The following is a 22,823-nucleotide window of genomic DNA, read 5'->3' on the forward strand; positions in this document are numbered from 1 at the left end:
GATTATTTTCACAGCATGTTAAGCAGCTCATGGATTGAGGTAAGTCTGCCAAAACCATGTGTGATGGTACATGTTTTTTGCATCAAATAAGTGACAGCTTTTCAGTTTTTCCTATAATAACATATCCTAAATGCTAGGGAAAAGAAAGGGTTGGATTCTTTGATTCAATTTGCAAGGAAAAACCCCACAAGCCACATTTTTAGTTATGCTGTATTTGTACTATTGAGATTGTGTATTAAATGAGAATAGCAAATGTAATACTGTATATCGAAGGAAATTACTGCTTTTGTTTTAGGGATTTAGTTTGAGCTAGTTCATGGATTTATAAAAACCATTGACTGGACTGTTCTTATGGGATACTGCTTTGGATGAATTTTCATTTTCTTTCTGTAAAAGACTGTACAATTTAAATAGTATGCAGATTGGAATAGCTTGTCATATGTACTGAGTGCAAGAGAGAACAGGATTGAGGGTCAGTGTGTAGAACTCCAGCTGACTTTTGCTGTTAAATGAAATAGAAGATACCAGGGACTATTCTACTTTGTCACCAACTGCTGTTTCAAAAGGTGTAGATCTTTCATTTGTCTTGGTTCCTATTTGCCAGCTGTGTGTCAATGCCCTGGTTGTTCCTGGACATTGTAATTCCAAAAAATGTCTCTGTTTAACTACCTGATCACTATTGATAATGCTTATGGAAAGAGAGGAATGGTCTAAATGGACAAGCATTTTTCTGAGACTAAAAACTAAAGCAGTGTGCAGGAGTTCCTCAAATTTCTAGTTTTCTGGCAATACATTAAGAACATTCAGTATTTAAGTGAAGTACTGGCAGTTCTGTTCTGCTGTGAAACAGAACTTCACCTGTCCTCCAGGTTACTGTGTTGCCTTTTCCCAAGTCATCCCTGAGAAGACATATTTGCAACAAATATGGATTTAAGGGTTTTTTTTTGAGTGTTGAATGTCCATTTGTATCATGGTTTTGTATATCAGTAGTATATAGTTCATAAGTTGCCTATTATTTTGTAAGTCAACCTAAATCAACCTAAATTAATAAGTAAATATTTTATGAAGCAATGGCTGTAGATGTTCTATAAAAACCTTAATGTCTGTAAGAGATTTTTAACCTTTAGAAGGAAAATATGTCAGTACCAGTAGTGTGTTCTAAAGCAAAGTAAATATTTTAGTATGAAGCTTTATTTGGGTACCAAAATTGTTTAGCAATGATGTTGAATAAACACAGATGGTGACAGTTGTATGGTTTAGTGGCCAATTTTTGCTCTTACAAAAGCTTTATCTTAATGGTTAGGATGGTTCAAATGTAGGACTTGATCAGGACCTTGTTTTCAGAGGTATTAAGAGTAGTGATGACTTCAGTATTGTTATTTGGGAACTCATGATTTCATTAGCTCTTTTGACCTTGACAGGAAAGCAGTTCAGTACTTGCATAGAGGGTTCCTGTAGTTCTACTTTTAGGCAGTTGTTGGTAAAGTACTATAGTCAAGGAGGATTGTTAGAGTAGATGATCAAAGTGATCAAACATGAAACTGTTTCATGGGTATTTATTCAGAAGTTTGAACAGATTTTAATTGCTTTGCTACAATCAATTCTTGATTGAGAAACTTGGACAGATTTTGTGCTAATGCTTAAGTAATTGATGTTGAAAATGTCGCCTTTAATCTGAGTTATTTTCTTAATATAGGTACTGTCTTAATTTTGCATTTTATTCCAAGTAGTCAGCCTCTCTTATTCTTTCTATTTTTTCTTTTTTTTTTTTTTTCTTTAAATATTTCTGCTTTTTAGGCTACCTGTTCAGCTCTGGAAATGCCCATCCATTCTGACATACTACAGATAATTGTGGATTACTTGTATACAGATGAAGCACTTGCCATCAAAGGTGCCTTTAATATATTTTCAACTGTAACTCTTGCAATTTTTATATTTTTTAAAATAGAAATTCAAAACTTAATATGCTTGTGTTGGAGTTACGTTTAAAAAAATCAAAATTCTTGATTCTTTCTTTGGAGTTTGAGGGCATAGCAGTACCCCAGGCCTTGTTTTACCTTTTCTTCATTTTGTCAAACTGCAGTTTTCCTTTTCCCTCCTTCTGTTGTTTCAAAAAGTGGATTGTTGGTGCTCTTCTAAGCTATTCCTTGTGCTGTGAAATTCCTATCAAAATTTGCAAAGCCATTATATTTGTGCTTTGGTAAAATTTCATTGAAGCTGTCTGTTTTATAGTTGCTTTTGATTTGCCCCCAGTGTTTATATGATGCTTTGTTTTCCAGATTCTCAAAATGTGGAATTCATATGTAATGTTCTTGTGGTAGCAGACCAGCTTCTTATATCCAGACTCAAAGAAATCTGTGAAGTAGCCATTGCAGAAAAATGTGAGTCCTTCCGTATGTATTGTAAAGGGTTAGAGAACAAAAAAATGCTATTTTTAGATGTTCTTGCCTTTTGCAGCACAGAATTTGTGTGTCTTCCTTTCAGGTGATTACATTTTGATGTTCATTGCATGTCTGCTAATACTTGCTTCTTTAGTCTCAGCAATATTCTAAGTTGGCATGATCTTCCATTACTTATGTTCATGCTCTTTAATAAAAAAAAGTAAAAAAGAAAAAACAAAAAAATCTAACCCAAATGAAATCTTCATTTCATTGAACTGGAATTTATTTTCTTTAAAATATGATAAAATGAATTCTGTTTCTGTTTCTTCCTTGCATTTAGTGTTCCCTCTCTCCTCTTTCACTCTCCTTATTTTTTCTTTATCTGTGCTAAATTGGAACATTTGGACGTTTAACAACTCTTTGTGCTGTTTATGAAATTTACTGTTTTTATCTTTCTTTTTTCTTTTTGTTTTGGACTGCTGGGTTTTAATATTTTGAAACTGATCTGTTTGTAGGCAGGGCTTTTTAGTTCTGTGCAGCAGCCATGACATGCAAGCTGCCACAAATAACATGGAGCTCCCTATTGTTTATGGCCATTGGAGCATTAGCATTTTTTCTAGTAATGGGAAGTATAAGATATGTTTCAATAACTAGATCATGCTGCACAATAAGTCTTAAAATGGCTGCTTGATACTACAGCCAATTATCTAATATAGTTTGTTGGTTTTTGTTTCTGCAGTGACCTTAAAGAATGCTGCTGAGCTGTTGGAGTTCTCAGCAATGTATAATGCTGAACAGCTAAAATTGTCCTGCTTGCAGTTCATAGGACTCAATATGGCAGCTTTGCTTGAAGCAAGGTAAGCAGGAGTGCAAATGTGTTCATGTATTAATTGTAAAATTTAAAAAGCCCAAAAAGGTAAAAGGATTGGAATAACTAATATGGACAGTTAAATGTTAAAATGCAGCTGAATGCTTCTAGCTTAAAGGTAGGCTCATTTTTGTCAGTTAGGGAGAGAGAACTTAGTTAAACCTCTGTACATACTGTGCCAGTTCTGTAATACAAAACCATATGTTACAGTCTGGCATGAAGAGCCTCTCTGGAATTCAGTGGGCTTTAACATTAGGTCTCATCTTTTCTGGGGTTTTAAAAGTGTTTCTGAAGATGCCTAAAACTGCTGTGGGGCTCTTCCCTTCATTTGGACGTTGTTTTTTGGGGGGTGGGGATTATTGTGGGGATTTTTGTTTGTTTTAGGACTGTTTGTTTGGGTGGATTTTTTTTTTAAAAACATGGTTGTTAACAATGAATATTTGATTTGTTTTAAGCAGGTGTACTAAATAGCTGCTTCATTTTCCAAAGAGGATGGGCCTGTCCTCTGGTAGTCTTTTTGCTTTAACGTCTGCAGTGAGAGCTGAACAAATTAATTTATTATCCTTGCTTTCCACAGTTGTTCTAAAGTTCTGAGAAGCTGAAGGTGTGCTCTGGCCTTCCTTCTCTTGATGTATTTGGACAGGCTGTCAAGTTGTTTCCTAAGTACATATCATCTTCTCAGAGTAAACCTTATCAGCACTGAATGAAGTTTTTTTCTAGCAAAACCTTAAGAAAAACACAAAAAAAAACCCACTGAAAAAAATCTCAATTGTGAGTTCTCTCTGTCCTTTTTGTCAGACTTCTTTTCACTTAGAGAAGTTCTTAGAGATCTGAAACAGTTCAGAATGCCAGCATTTCATTGCCACATCACACAGTGGCTTCACTTGCATCCCAGATATAGAAGTTCATTCATATTAGCAATTTCCCTCTTCCCCTCTCTATAAAATATAAACATTCTAACCTTTGATTTTGGAGAAAAGAGTAAAAATCTAGTAATGTTGCCTTAAATATTACCTGGAGTTCAGACTCATTTCCTCTTAAGCCTACATGTAATTTTCTTATTACAATTAGAAGTCTGGCTACATTTCAATGAAAATCTGAAAATGTTAGTATTGGGTAGAAAGAGTTTTAATTTGAGAAACCTTGAGAAACAGAACTAACTCCTGACAGCTTTTTGCAAGGAGAACTACTCACATGGACAAGACAGTTCTGTTGAGTCAAGTTTGTTGCTGTAGTATTATTTATTGGCATAAATGTCTATGTTGTGTGTTGTGTTTGAGTTTTATGGAGAATTTACACAGATTTGGAGTATTTAGATACATGTCAGGAGGACAGTGTGCAGAAATAGGTAAAGCTACCAGTTCTTGGTAACTTAACTATATGGGTCTGTTTTGGCTATGACCTTAGGTAAAGGTAGGTGGGAAGGTTGTGTGTTTAATCCTACCCTACAACCAAGGTATTAATTAGTTTTTATTTTGTGTTCAGTGTCTTCCTTTAGACTCTGACCACCATGAATAGGTGATAATACCTGTAGGTGAGATTCATCCAAAATGTTAATCTGAATTTTTAATTAATGTCATTTTTTTAATAAGTTGCTAAGATGACTGTGATATTTAAGGATAAAGATAACTTTTTTTTTTATTTTAGGACTCTGGAAGTCTTAAGTGATGAAGTTGTGAAGGATCTTTCTGTTTATTACAGGAAAATGGTAAGTTGTACAACTTGAGTGTAAGCTGATTAGGTGTGAAATGAGAATAGATGTGATAAATATGTACCTGAAGAGTCTGTAGGTGACAGGCTGAAATGGAACATCTGACTCAAAAGATAAAGTTGTCTTCTGCTATTATCACTCTCAAGGAGTCCCTATTTCATTATTCACTAGCTGCTGCTGCTACAGTGTTGTGTCTTTTAAATTAATTAGTTATACATATTAAACATATTCATGTTCTGTAATTAACAGTTGTTGCTTGGGACAGTGTAAGCAAAACCTAGGGAAAAGAGCATCCCTTACTTAGAAGAAAGCTAAAATGTTCAGGGTGATCATATAGATGTTAAAATCAGTAGAAGAATAATGTGAAAATTGAACTGTAATGCAATGGTGAAAGCCAAGACCCATTATAATCCAGTATTCTCTTACTGTAAAAGATAAATGCTTGCAAAACCTTTAAGCTTTTTTTTTTGCCATAAGTTAACAATAGATGAAACATGGGCATTTTGTGTCTGTCACTTAAGATACTTCTCCAATTTTGCTTAAAGATATAACTTAAGTTTATAAGCTTGTTAGGTAATTAATTACCTGATTTGTGAAAGGGTTTTAAACGATGAACAGTTTTGGCCCTTTACATAAATTTGCTAGCATACAACTTCAGTGAAACTTAATGTAACAACTTCTACAACTACAGATTCCAGCTATGGTCAGGAGAGTAATTACTCCATATCCAGATGGACCTGATATAAGTTCTTTTGAGCCTGAAGATGGAGAGAACTTTGTCTTTTTGAGGGAAGAAATGAATACAGAACAAAATTCTCAGTAAGTGTTTGTTTTTCATCAATATTTTTACTAGATGAGCTGTGTATGGTATTGGTGCCTTTCAGAATTGAAAGATTAAGAAATGAGATTTCAAAGACCATTATCAGTTTCCTTAAGTCTTTAAAAATGTTGCAAAACTGCAGCAGAGCACTTTCAGCTTATAAGTGGCATATGAGTAAAGGTTGCAAAATGAGCATTCACAGCAATGTTTGGGGGTTGTGCATGTGATGAGAGTATCTGTATATGTGTGAGACCAACTGTGCAGTTCATTGTACTTCACTGCATTAGGAGAGATCAAAAGAAAAAACAGACTTGAATGTACTATAGATCTGTATGAAAAATTGTGATAATCTAAATTTCTTGATATTAAGAACTATCACAGACTTGTCAAGTGAAATACAGTGCTTTGTAGTATGATAGAATAGCTTGGTAACAGGCTTCCAAATAGTGGGATAAAATGTCAGCCTGCAGAGGAAACCTCACCTGAAATACTGTGTACTGTTCTAAGCACGTGTGTCAGGAAAAGTTGCACAAAATAAGCTAGTGTAGGTAAGAGCTAGTAGATCAAGGCAACTGAGAGGCTGTTTTATATTCAACTTTAAACCTTCCAGTGTTTTTCAAGGCAGGGTGGTAGCATCTAGGGAATTGGGTAGTCCAAGGATTGAAAAATAGACACCCCAAGTATGGTAGTGCTGCAGCAGTGGTTAAGTAGTTATATAGTTACTTAACAAAAATCTGCTTAAAGAAACTTCGAAATAGTGCACTGTAGCTGCATTTCATGTAATTCTGAATATGTAGCTGCATTTCATGTAATTCTGAATATGCAGCTGCATTTCATGTAATTCTGAATATCTAGTAGTTTTGTTAAAATGAAAGATGCCTTTTTTAATTTGATTTCACTCTTCCTAATAGCATATACAGGAACACATGATATTTAGGTAACATCACCCTGTATCTGCTTTATTGTAAAATTAGTATTATCACAATGGTAGTGTTTATGTTGGGGAAAATTGAGACCAACTGTGGCATTTATTGAGCTTCAGTAATTTAGGAGAAAGCAAGAGAGAAAAAAGTGGAGAATTGTATGTAATTTGCTTTATGTCAGTTGCTGTTATATGTAGCAGGTTTAATCTGACCTAGGTGGCAGTGCCAGCCTGTGCAGCAGCTGTATCTTCCACTGTCTCAGCAGAAGTCTATGTGCAGTGTAATAGTCCAGAGGCTAGATCTAGATTGGAAAGAGTTTTTTTCTTTTCCTCCTGGATTCTTCTTTTCCCCCAAAGTCATTTATGAAATGGTTGTGCCAGTGCATAAGCAGAGAGGAGCAGGCAGCTAGTGCAGGCTGCTGAGATGAGGTACCACTGCTTGAAGTATAACTGCTGCTGCTGACTGAGAAAGGTGGCGTTGACATGGGGAGTTCTCAGTTTCTTTGGCTTTAATGCATCCTGTGGATTTTTTGGTCTTTTTCCTATTAGGGAAGCCCTTTTCAAAAAAGCAAAAACTAAGGCAAAAAAGAAGCCAAGAAAACGGTCTGACAGCTCTGGAGGATATAATCTGTCAGATATTATTCAGAGTCCGGCCTCTACAGGTCAGTGGGAAAGAGATTGTTTTCAGGTATAAAAACAGAGCATGAAGTGTAATATGCAATGCAATTTCTGTATTTCAAGAAGGAAATCTTAGAAAGATTATTTCTTTTCTAGTGAACACTAGAGTTGAATTTAAATAGTAAATTCTTAAGATGAGGGTTTTTTTGAAAGGGTGTTTGTCATTGTACCCAAAGTTCAACTAAAAGCATGTGTTTTATCAAATAAAATAATACACATTATCTTACGTGGTTTTTAGTAAGTGGAACATTTCTGTTGTGGGGTTTTTTTTCTGAAACAAAGAATAAATTATTCACTTTTTATTGAGAAGGTGGTAGAAGAATTTAAAGGAAAAGTGTTGTTATTTGTATATTTTGAGACAGAAGAAGAAAACTGGGAGTAATGTTAGTCTGAAAAAATATTTAGGATAGCAAAAAACTTGCTTATACTTACCACTGGCTGGTATTCTGGACTAGGTAAACTTCTGATTGCTTTATATTCATCATATGGTGTTAATAATTTTTGTGTTTGTTAAGCATTGTTTAGTCTGGCTCTCATGATTTAATAGTTCTACTATCATTTTGTATTTCTAGGCTCAGTAAAACTGGATAAAACTAACTCAGTAGACTCACTTCCAGAACTCTTAACATCTGACTCTGAAGGTAGTTATGCAGGAGTGAGTAGTCCCAGAGACTTGCAGTCCCCTGACTTCACAAAAGGATTTCATCCAGAGAGGACTGAGGTTGGATTTTCTCTTACCAATTTTTTTGTTTATCTAGTCCATCAAAAGCAGAGCTTTTATTTTAGAGTCTTTCTGTGAATCTGTTTTACAATGGAGTAGACGACTTTGAAGAGTTGTAGTTTATTTGATTAAGAAAATAAAATTTAGTGTTTGTAGTGTTTATTCAACTATTTTCTGCCTGATCTTTAGATGAAGGACAAAGTATGCAGTCCGGGTATGAAACCCTCTCACCCTAACAAGGAGATGAAGTCATGCAAGGGAGCATCAGCAGTGATGCAGTCTGTTCCACAGTCCATTCCCAGTGCCAGACACAGCTCTGCAAGCTCTCCCAATTGGGTAGCAACCAGTTTCAGGTGCAGTAATGCTTACAGTCTCTGGTTTACACTTGGTAGTGAAAGCTAACAATGATCTATTTAGACTAAAATGCTATTTGCTCTTCAAAATGATTGTACACGTGAACTCAAGATCTTGGTAATTTAATAAAAGGAGAATATTTTGTAATTATTAATTGAGAAAAACAATGCTATATATATATATAATTTTTTTAATTGCTTCCACTCCATACTTCTAATATCTGTTTTTATAACACCTACTTGGTTAATACTGTGAAAAATACAGGAGAGTTTTTTGTAGAATCACACCATGCCGGAAGCCTTTAGAAGCTCCACTGTACTTTGACATTTTTTACGCCTTTAGACTTACAAGGGCTGTAAAAATCAATGCCACAGGTTTAACTGGTATACTTGGTATAATGAAAAATTGAGTATTGTTTTTTTGTCTGTAAGGAGAGATGGAGGAAGTGCTGATTATGTTTTATTCCAAAGCCTGTCCCTGAATTGAGTTGAATTTCAGCTTACTTTACAGATGGCTTTAAGTACACACATTTTAATTTATAGTTTTTGTAGAGCTTGGGAATGTGTAGATTTAATTCATGCTTATTTCTGTGGAAGTTGAAAATTAGGTCATGTATGAAAAAGAGACTGATATCTGAAGTTTAAGAATGTTACTGATGTTTGTGTAGCACTCTGACTGCAAAAACTGTTTTGTTTATCATGTGAAATAATTTTAATCCTGCACTTAAAAGAGACCTAATCCAACATTCAGAGCTGCAAGCAGTGCCTCTCTATAACTTAGCATGAGCATTTGACTACTAAATAAGTATCCTTATTTAGCTATCTAATTTTTTTGAAGTAATCATAGTGTTAGGTATCTAAGTTTTAGGGCTCTAATTTTTTTAAAGTAATCATAGTTCACATCTTTTTGTTTTGTACTATAATGAGTCTTGAAAGCATTTTTATAGTGTGCTCTATGTATATATTTATAAAAGTTTTGTCAGAAACATTTTATTTGAGGTTTGCCATAATTGAGGAAACAGACATAAATTATACAACCAATTACCAATCCTATGTATGATTTAGAGGATTTCAGTGAAGGCTGGAACTGTGGAATGTAAGTAAAAATCAGTGTCTTGTAAGGTAACTTTTTATTTTTATTTAGTCCTGCCAGCCCTCCCGCTATGGATCTGAGAACCATCATGGAAATTGAAGAAAGTATGCAGAAATGTGGAACCATGCCAAAGGCAAATTCAAGGTTGGTAAAAAACCAAAATCTATAAAAAAGTGTGATAGGCCTAAGTTGTTATGAATTTACTTAGTGGTTTAGGCCTTTCAGTTTAAAAAAAGCAGGAGAAAAGTTGTGCTATTTGAACAGCTTTGTTTACTTCATTATATTGTTTTTCTTTGAGCATACAAAATGAATTCCTTTATTTTACTCTAGTCTTGCTTTGTCAACTACTGCAAAAGAACAAGTAAGCTAGTATTTTAAATAAGTGGCCTGTCCTGATGAGCCTTTCTGTTTCTGACCAAAAAGAATTAATTCTTGCTCTTGGACTTTGGAAATTACTTGTGCATGAGTACTGGATTTGAGAAGTTAATTTCTTGTCTTGCATTCCCTGACCTCTCCCAGAAACCATGTCTTGATATTAACAAGTCTTCAGACAGAAGCAAGTGAGGTTCCTCCTTGCAGAAGCATCCCAAAAGACACGGTGATAAATGTGCTTCTTTACAAGGCAGTGTGTTAAAGCTAGTGTTGTTTAAGTAGCAACATATGGAAGAGAAGAGGAGGTGACTCATGACCTTTGAGGTGTGGCTTTCTTATGAAGGAGACTTAGGACAGTACTCATGGAACCTGGTAAAAGCTTGCTGGATAGATTCAGAAACTGCAAACAAAACAGCCAAGACTGAAGAATCCAAATAGCTTAGAAAAGAATATTGTTGCAGATAGAAGAAATGGCTCTATGCTATTGTATACATTTTTTTAATGTATGAATATTTTTGGTTTAAGGGAGCTAAGCTTGAAAATCTCTAAAAAATTGACAAGATTAGAAAGTAGTCTTCATCTGGTGGTAGTCCCCTTTTGGTGATTTGATTCCTACTCTGCATGTTTTCATTTATGGACATCTATGTGAAGAATATTTCTGTGATGTTTTCTTTCTGTCACCCTTGATGTTAATTGATCCTCTTTTTTTTTGCTTCCTAGCCATCTGAGCCCTTGTTCCCCCCTTGCCTTTTGGCGCTCTAAGCAAAGTATTTTTAGGGAACAAGTTATTTCTCAGTTTAATTTGCAGGATTAAAGGTGAGTCATCTCAAAGGACATAGATCTTACAAATTCTTTCTTTGCAATGTCCATTCACAGCAGAATGGTGTCTCATGGAATCAAGCTTTCTCAGAAGCAAAGGAAAATGATTGCCCTGGCAGCAAAAGATAATGGATCAGCTAGCAGCCCAGAGCCTACCACTCTAGTGACTGCACCACCTCCACCCACAAAAGTTGCAAAACTAGGGAATGTGTGGTATGTTATAAATCAAATATCAATTCTTTTTCTTTGGAGAGTTTTACATTGAATAGGCAGACTGATCTATTTGAATCTACATTTGGAAGTAATCTAGAAATTCAAAGGGGGTAGGGAAATGCAGTGGTTGCAGTTTAACAGTTCTTTGAAATTTTGCTCTGAGTCAGAAGACTGCACCCCAACTGGTGCTTTCCTGTGTACAATGTTGTATTTGCAGATGGTGTTGAAGTAAACCATAGAAGAAGAAGAACTAGCTCCTAACTAGAAAGTTAGGAGTTTTCTAACTAACTAGAAAAACTTAGTTAGGAAGAGGTTATTGAAAACCATTATGGATGGTGCTTTTTCTCTGTCAAACCAAAGGAAAATGTTAGCCCTTCCTGGGGGAAGGTCTGGAATGACTTTGGACTAGAGAAAACTGACCCAAATTAGGGATAACAAAGTTATCTAGGTGTCTTGGAGCTGGAGGGAGCATTAGATGCTTCTAACAGTTTTTATGGTGGAAGGATGCATAGGGGCTTAAAATGACTTTGAATGCTGATCACGTACAATTTAGAAGTTTGAGTTTATGTCATAGTAACTAATGCCATAATAGTTTATCATCTGTTCAGTGAATTAGGTTTATAACAAATATAATAAGGTGCTAGCCCAAGTCATGCTTTGTTCTTCACTTTTACTGTTGGTATTGGATAAAAGCATAAAGCATAACCAAAACACGTAGAAGTTTCAAACTATGTAAATTTAATGGGTTTAATTATCTCAGGAATAAACCTATTTGCATGCTCTATGCATGAAGTAAATGTTCATTTAAAGTTCATTTAAGTAAATGTGGCCATTTTTCCAGTTTTTCCTGTTCAAGAAGGTCTAGACTTTTGTTGCAGATTACATTTGTACTGTTACCTTAGAAGAATTGTCAGTCTCCTTTCCCTGTAGCTTATTTGGTTGTACCTCAGTGGCAGCAAAGGTTTCAGCATACCCATCACAGTCACTCTTAAGCTTTCTCTCTTCTGAATTGATTTTCATCCATGTACACCTAATACTGAAATTTAGGGTCTCATTTACTCTCCCAATCCCTTAAATTTGTTCTGTTACGATATTAGGCAAAGCCCACAATTTTACTTTTAAGTGAAAAGACAAATGAGTTGGTTTGCATTTAAGGATTCAGACTTTTCCTGATCTCTGAACAATAATTGAGACCTTGACAGAAGGAGAAACAAGGTTTGCAAGATTCATCTTCTGAAGTCTAGTGAGTGGATGAATTTGTATCCTTAAAACTGCTCCTCTCAAATGCTTTGAAGAACATGCTACCTGCTTTACGCAGGTGATTTTGCAGGTCAAGCAGCAGGTTAATTATTTGCCTTAGCTAATGGAGGTGTCACAGGGCTGTTACAGCTCTGAGGCTTAGAATTTGCTAGGAGAAACTGATGGTTGAATCACTTGTTGATGAGCACAGTAAACACTGAGTCACTCTATCCTTTATTAAAAAAGGGATACTCTATCTACCATTTGTAATCTCACCACTAATGTTGTAATTATCCATAAAGACAATTCCATATAAAAATTCTAAGAAATAAAGACAAAATTGTTTATAGAAATAAAATGAAGGTGAAGGAGAACCTCCATCCTTTTATCATTTGCATTGACAAAGTATGAAGGAAATTCTGAGCCAGCTGATGTCTTCTTTGCCTCAGTCTTTACTAGTAAGATGAGTCGTTCTCCAGGTACTGGAGAATGCTGGAATGAATCCCCCATAATCCAAGGGGAATGATATGCTACACTGTTAGACACACACAGGTCCATGGGGCTGGATGGGAGCAACCCAAGAGTACTGGGGGAGCTGGTCAAGGTGACTACTGAGCCACTTTAAATCATTTACCAGCAGCCCTGGTCGAATAGAGAGGGCCCTGGTGTATGGAGGTGAGCCAATATGACACCCATCTAAAGAAGGATTGGGTGGAGAGTGTGGGGACTACATTCTGTCAGCCTGACCTCAGCTCCAGGAGGCTCATGGGGCAGATCATCCTTAGTGCCTTAACATGGCATGTGCAGGACAACCGGATGGTCAGGTCTAGCCAGCATAGATTTAAGAAAGGCAGGTTGTGCCTGAATAGTTTGACTTATTCATACCATTCGTCTGCTCTCTGATAGATAATTCTTTACCTGTAGAGTGTTATTTAAACTGCAAACTGCCTATGAATTCTTCCTTGCTTTTAAAAAGCAAATAAAGACTGATTTTTGAATATCCCTCGATAAATGTCTCCAGAAAGTATATTGTGCTCTTAAGGTTCTGATTAAACAGTTTTTGGAAAGAGCTGGGCCTACTGTGTTACACAAACCATCTTAGGTGGAAAGGCTAGGGTATATTTCAGGAGGATGGAATCCAATCTAACACTCATGTGGTCACCGTGCGTGATTCCACACGTTCCTCCTGCGTTCCTCTGGCTGCCGATCTGGAAAATGCCGGTAGCTCAAGAGTTCAAGCACAGAACCAGTGGGAGCTCTATGAAATTTTAAAATTAGGCCTCGCTGCTGGAAGAAAGCATTTATTGAATAAACTTCAAGCTGCTTTAGGCAAGCGATCAATTATTCGATTGCCCCTGCTAGTTATTCAAAGTATTTTTGTGTGTAAGGTAGAATGGTTATTACTCATCTGCGTTAATGTTATATTTGCAGTTAGTCTGTAAATTCACAGTGGACTATTAATCGACTGAATTTGGCAGTCGATTGAGCTTTCCACACTTGCAATATAGTCAAAGCCATAGAACTTGTGTTCCAGTGAAATCAGATATTCAACTTGGATGTTGAACGCAGTGAAGCACACTTGCCAGAAGGGTGTGGGACCTTCTGGCTTTTTTGGGTTGACTGAAAGTCTGTTATACACTGTGCCCTACCTTTTCCACCAAGAGAAACCTCCAGTTTCACAGTTTTTTGGAAACTGAACCTTTCTTTCTTCCTTTGAAGAGAACTGAAATTTAGAAGGGAAAAATAAAATGCTGCTCTAGTAACACTGTGAAAAAATGTCTAAAGTTAATTGCATGTTGACTTTATTAGTTCTCTAAACCTACTTTGATCAAGGAAGTGGGAGTGTTGCTTACTTGTTTTTGCCTTTTCTAAGCTCAGGAGAGTCTATGGCTTTTCAAGACCAGAGTCATGAAGAAATTTGAAATCTCTCTTGAGAATTAATAATTGTGTATCCTGATGTCTAGGTTGTTGGTTTGACAGCTTATACTTAACATCAGCAGCTGTTTTGTAACTCCATGCTTTGATGGTTTGCAGTTACATCTTAGAGAACCATAGTCATACTCAATGTTTTTTTTAAAGTATAAACCAGTTTTTCTAATTTTGCAAATTAGATAAAAATGTCAATGTATCAGACAGGACAAGCTGAAATTTAGAGCTATGTGCTTGGAAAATTTTGTACCACCTTACAGACAAATAATTTTAAACCTCAAATAATTGTTTTGGATAGGTTCACAAACTGAGAATGACACAGTTGATTTTTTTGGGAGATGTTGTTTGTGGGTTGGGTTTTTTTTTTTTGGCTCTCTGTTGCAAGTGGATCTGATTGCAGTACAGAATTTTTATGGAAATGGGTAAATCAAATCAAAGTAGGCTACTTAAAATGTTACTAGCAGAAGCAGATTCTGTGACAGCAGATCCCATGGACCATATGGCTACTCAGTATAATAGTTTTGGGGGAGTTCTGGTCAAACACTTGCCTGAACTTCCGTGTGCCAGCTGGTGGTAGGAATAGAGGATGTGCAAAATGACTCTGAGCCCTGTATCTGGAGGTTCCCATTCTGCTTTCTGTGTCTTCTGTGTTTCTTATCCAATATTTAAATAAAAGAAAAGGATCCAGACTTAAGCCAGGGTGGTCTAACATCAGACATCATACATAGATTTCAGGTGCTTTTGTTGTAACATTTCAGATACAATGTTGTGCTTTTAAAATTCCCTTGTCTTTGTTACCTTAAATTGTGTCCCACCCAGATGTAGCTTTAAAGTCTTTGACATGGGATGCTGCTCTTCTTATGGCAGTTGCACAAACAATTGGCATTGTACAAAAAGCTTGTTTTACTTCTGTAGTGTTTATGAAGAATTAATTCCAGAGCCTTGATAGGTAAGAGAAGGACTCATGGTAACTGCCTTGAATTCTGTAAATAAAGAGGTTTTGGGTTTGGAAAGTGTTCATGATACCTATGATGGTAAATTGCTATATTTGCTTACTGGCTTATTTTTGAAAGATAATATGCAGGCGCTAATTCAGTAACTTGTGCTTGAACAAGTAAAAGAAAATTGAGGATATCAGTTTTTTTGAATTTCACTGTGGATTAAGGGGTTTATAGAGCCTCAAGCAGGTATGAGTAAACCATTCAGTATCTTGGGAAGAAAAGATCAGGTGTACTTGACTTACATGGTGGTAAACTGCCTGTGTTAGACCAACAGTACCTGGAGCATTGTGATTTATGAAAATACTTTTCAAGGACTAGCACTGTTAGAAAAGGTGCAGCTTGTCTAAGAGAAGCTATCTATGAAAAAATAATTAATTTATGAAAAGATGAGGTGGGGGGAATAGGTGGAGGAGTGAGGTTTGATTTTTTTTCTTTTTAATTCTAATGACATTTCAAAACTACTGGCTTCCTCTCTTCTCATAGATATTTATTTCCTGTTCTTTATCTATATGACCCAAAATGACTTACTGTAACAGATGAGGTCTAGGAGGATAATGGTGGTATACAAAACCGAAGTAACAATGTATTTTTAGTAATAAATGTATTTTTATTTGTATATTTAAGTAGAAAGGCCTCTTTGCTATCTGAATAATGGAATAATGTGGGATCTGGGAAAGTGCAAGTATCAAGTGCAATGGTTTTGTTTCATTTTTGTTTTTGAAAAGGTCATCTTCATTACATTCTGCTTTGCCAAAGTCATTCCGTGATCTTGTGATGGAAGAAGAAAAATGTATGAATGTGAATAATTCACCTGGTACCGGTATTAAAAGATATGGATATAAAGGATCTGAGGATTCATCTGTCCAAAACACCATAAGGTAAGAATACATTTTTGATGATTTGTCAGCCATTGTACAAGAAGCACAATGACCTGTTGAATTCTGCTGAAATAAGAATAAAATTGTCATTTAAAAAGAGCATTCTTCTGATGATTTTGTTAATAAGATTTTATGAATGAAATACTATAAAGAGTAGAAAGCTTAAAGACTTGAACAATTTAATACCTCTGCTAATACTTAGTTTCAGTTTCAAAGTGTTTGTATCCATATAGATGGATACATGTTTATATATATTTAAATATATATGTATATATATATGTGTGTATATCTATATGTATGTATGTATGTATGTATATAAAAACTTCGGGCTCCAAACAAAACATATCTGAATTTGTTTGCTTATGTATCTGTGGATCAAATGATAAACCAGTTTTTTCTAACCTCTGCAGTAATTAGATATTCATGAGCATTCAGATACGGCATTCATGAAAGATTTTGCTAAGAAGTATTTTTGTGTAACCACTGAGTGGATAAAACTAGTTTATTCAAACACAGTTCTGGCATTTCCTAATCTGAGTTTTCTTATAAGATGACTTTATTGTTTAAGTGCAGTTTTTCATGGATTAGGCAGGCTTACAGAAACATTGATGCACTGATTATGTCAGTGTATTATAATTACTGTGGGGCTACAGTTCTGAGGACAAAATAAGGTACGTGTGAATTCTATCTCTAGTTATTAGACAATATTGCTCTTTGGTCAAAATGTTCTAGCCATGCATCCTCTTGCTACCTCCAATAGAATCTCTGTTCTGGGTTAAATAACTGCTTAAGCTGAGGAAAGAATCTCAGCCTTACTCTTGAAGGTCTGTATGACTAAACTGCCCACCCACCTGCATCTCCTCCTCCTATCATCAGTAACTTTGAATGCTAGATGTTTAAAATATATTTACAAAACAGAGAGCCTGAAAATCTTACAGACTCTGTCACCTACTATCTGGAAGCACTGCAGAGCAGCTGACCCACAGTGGTAGGGAACCCAAGTGTGACAGCACAACTGGCTGGTGGCTTCCCTGGCAAAGGCACAGCCCCAGTGTGCCAGAGGGAGGTGAGCAGGGCAGGCTCTGTGGCAGTGAGCACAGACAGGTCCATTGGGATCAGGCAAGGTTGACGTCAAACCTGCAAATCAAGTCAGCATCAGGAACAGCAAAGCTGGGCTTGGCCATAGCTGCAGCATAGCTCAAGAAAGGCCTGAGGGACTGAGCTTAAGTGAAGCTCTTGCATAAAGAGGGGGAGCTTCTGTAATCCTTCACACAACTCTTCTTACAACACAACTTCAGAGCAATCGGACTCAAATTTACACAGCTGTGCTGAGGGAGAAGTTTGCAGAGCTGTTGATGCACAAGGAGCTGTGTCATTTTCTGGCTGTTTTTTTAATGAACTCCCATTCCATTGTCTTCCAGTAACTGACTCCTCTGTGAGGAAAAGAAGGTTCTTCTGGATCTTGCTTTTGGTTGTTCAGCTTGTATAAAAACTGGTGTTTCCCTAGGAAAATGTTTCCTAGTAGTACATGTTTCACTGCTATATAAAGAATAAAATGAGGATAGAAATGTAGGAACATTGTGTGTGGGATAGTGTCGAGGAGAGAGGTAGGAGGCATTTGGAGTGTGTGTGAAGGGGAGGCATTCCTCAGGAACAGAGTGATAAAGATGAAGTTACTGTGGTGAGTGGAGGTGTGGGGACATGAAACACAAATTTGCAGAACAGGTATTGTTCATTTTGTTGCTAGGACAATAATAAAACTTTTCATTATATGGGAGATGCCAGGGGCTGGTAGTAAGAGAATTTGCACTGGATGCTATTATTAGCTTTGCCACAACAGCTCTGTAATCTTCATAAAGTCATTTCTTTTCCTTTTGCATTGCCCTGTCTTGTCTGTGCAATCTGGCCTGTCTGCATACTCACAAAGTGGACTATTTTAGCTGAATGCAGGCTTAATACATTAAATGTCTGAAAATGATACATTAAGCTAGTGGAAGACTAGATGGCTAAGACTAGATGGCTAAATTGACTATCATCACTTTGAAGAGAAGGTCCCTCCAAAGCCATTTCAGGTTGTTTTTGAATTGACTCTGAAGATGCCTTTTTTTCCTAGTAGGTATAAAGAGCCTAGGTGACTAGTTCCTCCATCTGAAACTTAGGAGTGGAGTTTCTAGTTTGAGGTAATTTTTTTGACTGTACAATTTTGTCACAGTAGGCTCTGATTTTTTTACCTGAGGCATTTAAGGGCTATTTATGTGAAGATTAATTATCTGCACCCTTACCCCTTCCTTTTTAAGGGGAGGAAATTACACAAACATAGAGATAAGCAATCCTCATCTGTTGATGTCAGACTTGGTGATGGGACACTGAAGATACTTGCATGGCTTTATGTTCCTGCTTTGTCTTTCTCCTTTGGATAAACTGTGCACTAATTAAAATGACAGTTTCTTATATCTCTGGATGAGGGTGTTTTGGATGGTGACATAAGCATTCTTCTATGTGCTGTCACTTGCCAATTTTTGCAGTACAGATATTTTTTTTTTAAGTAAACCATATCATGAATTGTGGTGATTTAAACTGCATTTAATCCAGAGACAGATCATTCCAAGAGCTGGGGCATGTGGATGTGGCTGTGTTGTTTCCAGGGGCACCTCAGCCTTGGGAGTTATGCTGTGCATGTGTAGCTCACAGTCCAAACTCAAAGCATGGGGCTGACATGACTTAACTCAGTTGTGGCAGCCTGAGTTGTGTTCATGGTGTTACTCCAGGGAGCAGGGAAGAATCTTAGTGGAAACAAGTGTTTGCAGCTTCGTGTGGGAATGGCCTAGTTCTGTCATGGCTAATAGTGAGCTAATATGTAGCTCATGACTCAAATGGTATAGCAAAACCCAGGAGGGTTCTGCAGGAGACCAGGCTTTGTGTTCTTTTTCTGAGAGCAGTTATTAGATCAGGGAGGCAACAAACCTGACCTGGCGTCTCATGAACAAATACTCCAGAAACACTAGGGGGCTCAGGGCTGGGACATTTTGGTGGCTGCACAAGAGTCATGGCAAGTTCAGCCAACTGAGTTAATCAGGTTGGTTCAGTACTGATGATACTTGGCTGGTTTATTTCCATGCAGAATCATTTATGTGTCTGCATCAGTCTTAATTTCTAAGACTTCCAGATTTCCAAGTTCTATGTTTTTGTGGCTCTTTTTCCATTTTTCTGTATATGCTAGCTTCACATTTCCTGTGTATTCCATTTCTAGTCATTTTGATGCCAGCTGAGGAATTAATTTAGAATGTTGAAATATCTGCAGTTGATTTAATATCTGGACTGAGTTAGCAGTCAAGCTTGTTAGCAAGGAGCACAGATGTACGTATGTACGAACAGCTTCAAAATACCTGGACTTCTTCCTACATTTTAAAGCCCCATTAACTTTAACTGAGGGAGATGATATAGGTATTTACTTATGTTTTAATTGATCACTAGAGCATGCTGTGATGCTGGAATTATTAATTCCAGTTTTGGGAAATTCCTGCTCAGGTGATTTTTTTAGTTGTTATTTGGGTTTTTTGGCTTGTTTGTTTGCGTAGAAGTCGGCACGTTTGTTAAGTGTAGCAATCCAGTTGGGTTCATTTATAGTGTAGCTGTCAAATCAGATACTGTCAAATGTGCTGGAATGTGAGTATTATAAAAGCAGGTGGAAAAAGAGATGAAATTGAGATTTAACATCAGTATAAAAGCACAGAAGGTTGCCTTCATCTCCTCTTTGTCTTCCTTTTCTTTGGTTCTTTTCTGTTTTTCAGTGTTATCTTCAAGTGCAGTAAAAGCCTTGAACACTTGCAGGGATGGGGCATCCACAGCTTCCCTGGGGGAAGATGTGTTCCAGTGCCTCACCACCTTCACAGTGAAGAAGTTCCTCCTAATCTAGACTAGACCTGCACTCTTTTAGTTTGAAGCCTTGTCCTGACATTACATGTGCTTGTAAAAAATCCCTGTCCATCTTTCTTTCAGGGTTCCTTCATGTATTAAAAGGCAATAATTAGGTCACTCTGAAGCCTTCTCTTTTCCAGGCTGAACAAACCAATTCTCTCAGCTTTTCCCTGGATGGAGAGGTGCTCCATACCTCTAATTTTCTTGGTGGCCTCCTCTGGACTTGCAGCAAGGTCCATGTGTTTTTTGTGCTGAGGACTTCAGAGCTGGATGCAGCTGAAAAATAGTGCCCTGCTTTGAAATCACAGAATAATTTTGATTCTGTAGTTTAGCCTCCTGCTCAAAATAAGTGAAACTAGATCATGTTACTCAGGACGTGGCCTGGTTGAGTTGTGACTGCTTCCAAGAAGATACCCCAGACTCTTTGGGCAACATATTTCAGTGGATAATCATCTCTGTATGGTATTTTTATTTTTCCTTTTATCTGTGTGAGATTTACTATTCTACCTCTTGTGTATGTTGCCTCTTAATCTATCATTGTGCACTTCTAAGAAGATTCTTGCTTCATCTTTCTCTGTCCTGCAGTTAAGTGCCTCACTTTAGGATTAAGAAAACACATTCTTCCAAATTCTGGACCTGTCCCAACCTAACAGCATCCTTCTTCTATTGTGGAGCTAAAATTGAGGATGATACTCTGTATGTAGAGGAAGAAATACAACTTCCTCTGCCTGCCTTGCTGCAGTATTGCTAGCACAACCCAGCACACAGGTGGCTTTCTCTGCTGCACAGGCACTGGCTGGTAACATCTTCCACTTATTGTCAGCCAGGACTCTGCAGGTTCTGCTTTCTCTCTGCTGCTTTCTAGCCAGTCAGTCCTGGCCAGTACTGCCTCATGGGGTTGTTCTCTTCCAAATACAGGACCTTGCACTTGCCTTTGAAATTCATTGGTTCTCAATTGCCCATTTCTCCAGCCTCTTGAGGGCTTCTGAAAGGCAGCCTGACATCCAGAATATGCACCATTCCCAACCTCTCCACAGCCAGCAGTGGCCTGCTGAGGGTCTGTTCTGTTCTGTTCTGTTCTACCAAAGATGCTTAACAGAATTGGTTCCAGTACCAGTCCCTGAGGACCCCCACTAGTACTTGGTTTCCAGTTGGACTTTGTACAGCTAATCCATTTCCAGACTATTTTCCACCCATCTTGTAGTCCATTTACTCAGTTAATATTTTTCAGACTGAGAACAAGGATGCATGACCTGGCAGTGTGCATTGTTTGTTTTGTGGGAAAAAATTATGTTTTGTGACAAAAAGCTCAACACGATTAATTTAAATCCGTTTTTGATGATGGATTTCAGATTTTTTGAGATCTTGCCCTTACTACTTAGTGGTAGGAATCATGTTTTTTGTTATCCTTGGACTTGTGTTCTGGGGAAAATATTTCAGACAGAGAGCTTGGTTGTTACTGGAATTCTCTTAGCTTTCTATAGATTTTTTTTCTGTTTTATCCAAGAGCTTGTGGTCACTTACAAAGGATTACCAAAGCATTAAAGAAAATTGAGAGTGATTTATTTAAACAGCAACACCCTTAGAGTTGTTTACAGTGCCATAGAATAATTCAAAAAATGTTTGCCAGCATGTCACTTTATGCTCTAATACTTTTTTAAGGTCCTGGAAATTGCAAAACTATTCTGTCAAAGATAGATATTAAATCATGAGAATAGGGCCCTCTCTTCCTACTGGCGTAGGATTTTTCTGACAAATACACTTATCTCTTAATGAATACAGTGTAACAAATGTGAGCTTCTTTTTGTTGAGAGGTTAACATTTTGCTACTGAATAAAATACCTTCCTGTCAGGAACTACATCAATATTTCAAGATTTTTTTTTCTATTCTGTTAATTTTAGTTTTATGCTGTTCTTGTGAATGTGAGAGGTGGCTACAGGATGTGTACAGAAATTTCATAATTTCTGGGTTTGCACTCAAAGAATTTATTCTAGTGAGATTGTAGCACTGACTCTTTTGCATGAAACACTCACTTTGAATGCAGGACAGTTCAGTTTTTTATCTTGATTCTTTATCCTTTTAACTTGAATTTTTTGTTCATTTATATGAATTGCCAACTTTGATGGGTAGTGCTGTTAGGGCATAGCTCAGTTGGCTAATTTACGTGTAAAAAAGCAAAAGAGCCTTTTTTTTTTTAAATAATCAGAAATAAAACTCCTTTTATCAAATCCTCAAATGTTAGGAAATGCCAGAATTAATGTGCAAGATGAAATCCTGTTAGGGTCTGGTAGTTAGAAATGAGAATCAGTGTCTTTTTCAGTCTTGGTATCACACTTAAAAACAAATTCCACATTACATTCTAATGCCTTTCCTCTGTAAAAATCCTACACATTTGTTGTGATTTCCTACTGCAATTTTGTATTTCACAATGTGATGTAGGAGAATGCTCTGCCAATGACTTTTCTTTCCTTTCCTACCTCTCTCCAGGTGTAACACTAGAAGTAATCCAGGTCTGGAAGACCATGTTCTGGATTCTCCACAGCTGGAGAGTCATAAGTAAGTTTGGTAGCGGCGTAGGTTCTGGAACTTTTTTACTGTGTGTTGTGCTGACCTTGATGTTGCCTCATAATGTTGTTTGGTTTTTCTTTTTTTGCAGTCCTTGGTCAACAGCATCACCAGCCAGCTCTCCTGTGACAGCACCTGTCATGTTCTCAGCTATTGTAGAGGAGGAGCTCCAGCAGGAAGCTGCTCTTATTAGGAGCAGAGAAAAACCTTTGGCGTTGATCCAGGTAAAGTGCTAAATTACTGCTGCTCTAAAGTAACACAAGGAGTTTCCAATGGCTCTTTCAGAGATCAGTTATTAGTATTAATTATGTATTAGTACATGTCATTTACATAACAATAGC

The 22,823-nt window shown here is 36.9% G+C and overlaps 1 protein-coding gene across 2 annotated transcripts in view; it reads left to right on the forward strand.

The window, feature by feature from the left end:
* Positions 1-22,823, forward strand: part of IBTK (inhibitor of Bruton tyrosine kinase) — a 52,612-nt gene that overhangs the window by 27,055 nt on the left and 2,734 nt on the right. Inside the window, exons 15-28 of one of the 2 annotated variants that reach the window (XM_014266343.3) lie at positions 2-39; positions 1,798-1,891; positions 2,280-2,381; positions 3,121-3,238; positions 4,897-4,957; positions 5,652-5,779; positions 7,252-7,364; positions 7,953-8,101; positions 8,291-8,454; positions 9,599-9,691; positions 10,796-10,951; positions 15,846-15,998; positions 22,405-22,473; positions 22,574-22,706. In XM_014266343.3, coding sequence (XP_014121818.1) covers positions 2-39; positions 1,798-1,891; positions 2,280-2,381; positions 3,121-3,238; positions 4,897-4,957; positions 5,652-5,779; positions 7,252-7,364; positions 7,953-8,101; positions 8,291-8,454; positions 9,599-9,691; positions 10,796-10,951; positions 15,846-15,998; positions 22,405-22,473; positions 22,574-22,706 — 1,571 coding nt within the window. The remainder of the gene's footprint in view (position 1; positions 40-1,797; positions 1,892-2,279; positions 2,382-3,120; positions 3,239-4,896; positions 4,958-5,651; positions 5,780-7,251; positions 7,365-7,952; positions 8,102-8,290; positions 8,455-9,598; positions 9,692-10,795; positions 10,952-15,845; positions 15,999-22,404; positions 22,474-22,573; positions 22,707-22,823) is intronic. The other variant, XM_005485936.4, reaches the window with a different exon arrangement.

Source organism: Zonotrichia albicollis, chromosome 3, assembly GCF_047830755.1.
Source record: "Zonotrichia albicollis isolate bZonAlb1 chromosome 3, bZonAlb1.hap1, whole genome shotgun sequence".
Taxonomy (NCBI): Eukaryota; Metazoa; Chordata; class Aves; order Passeriformes; family Passerellidae; genus Zonotrichia; species Zonotrichia albicollis.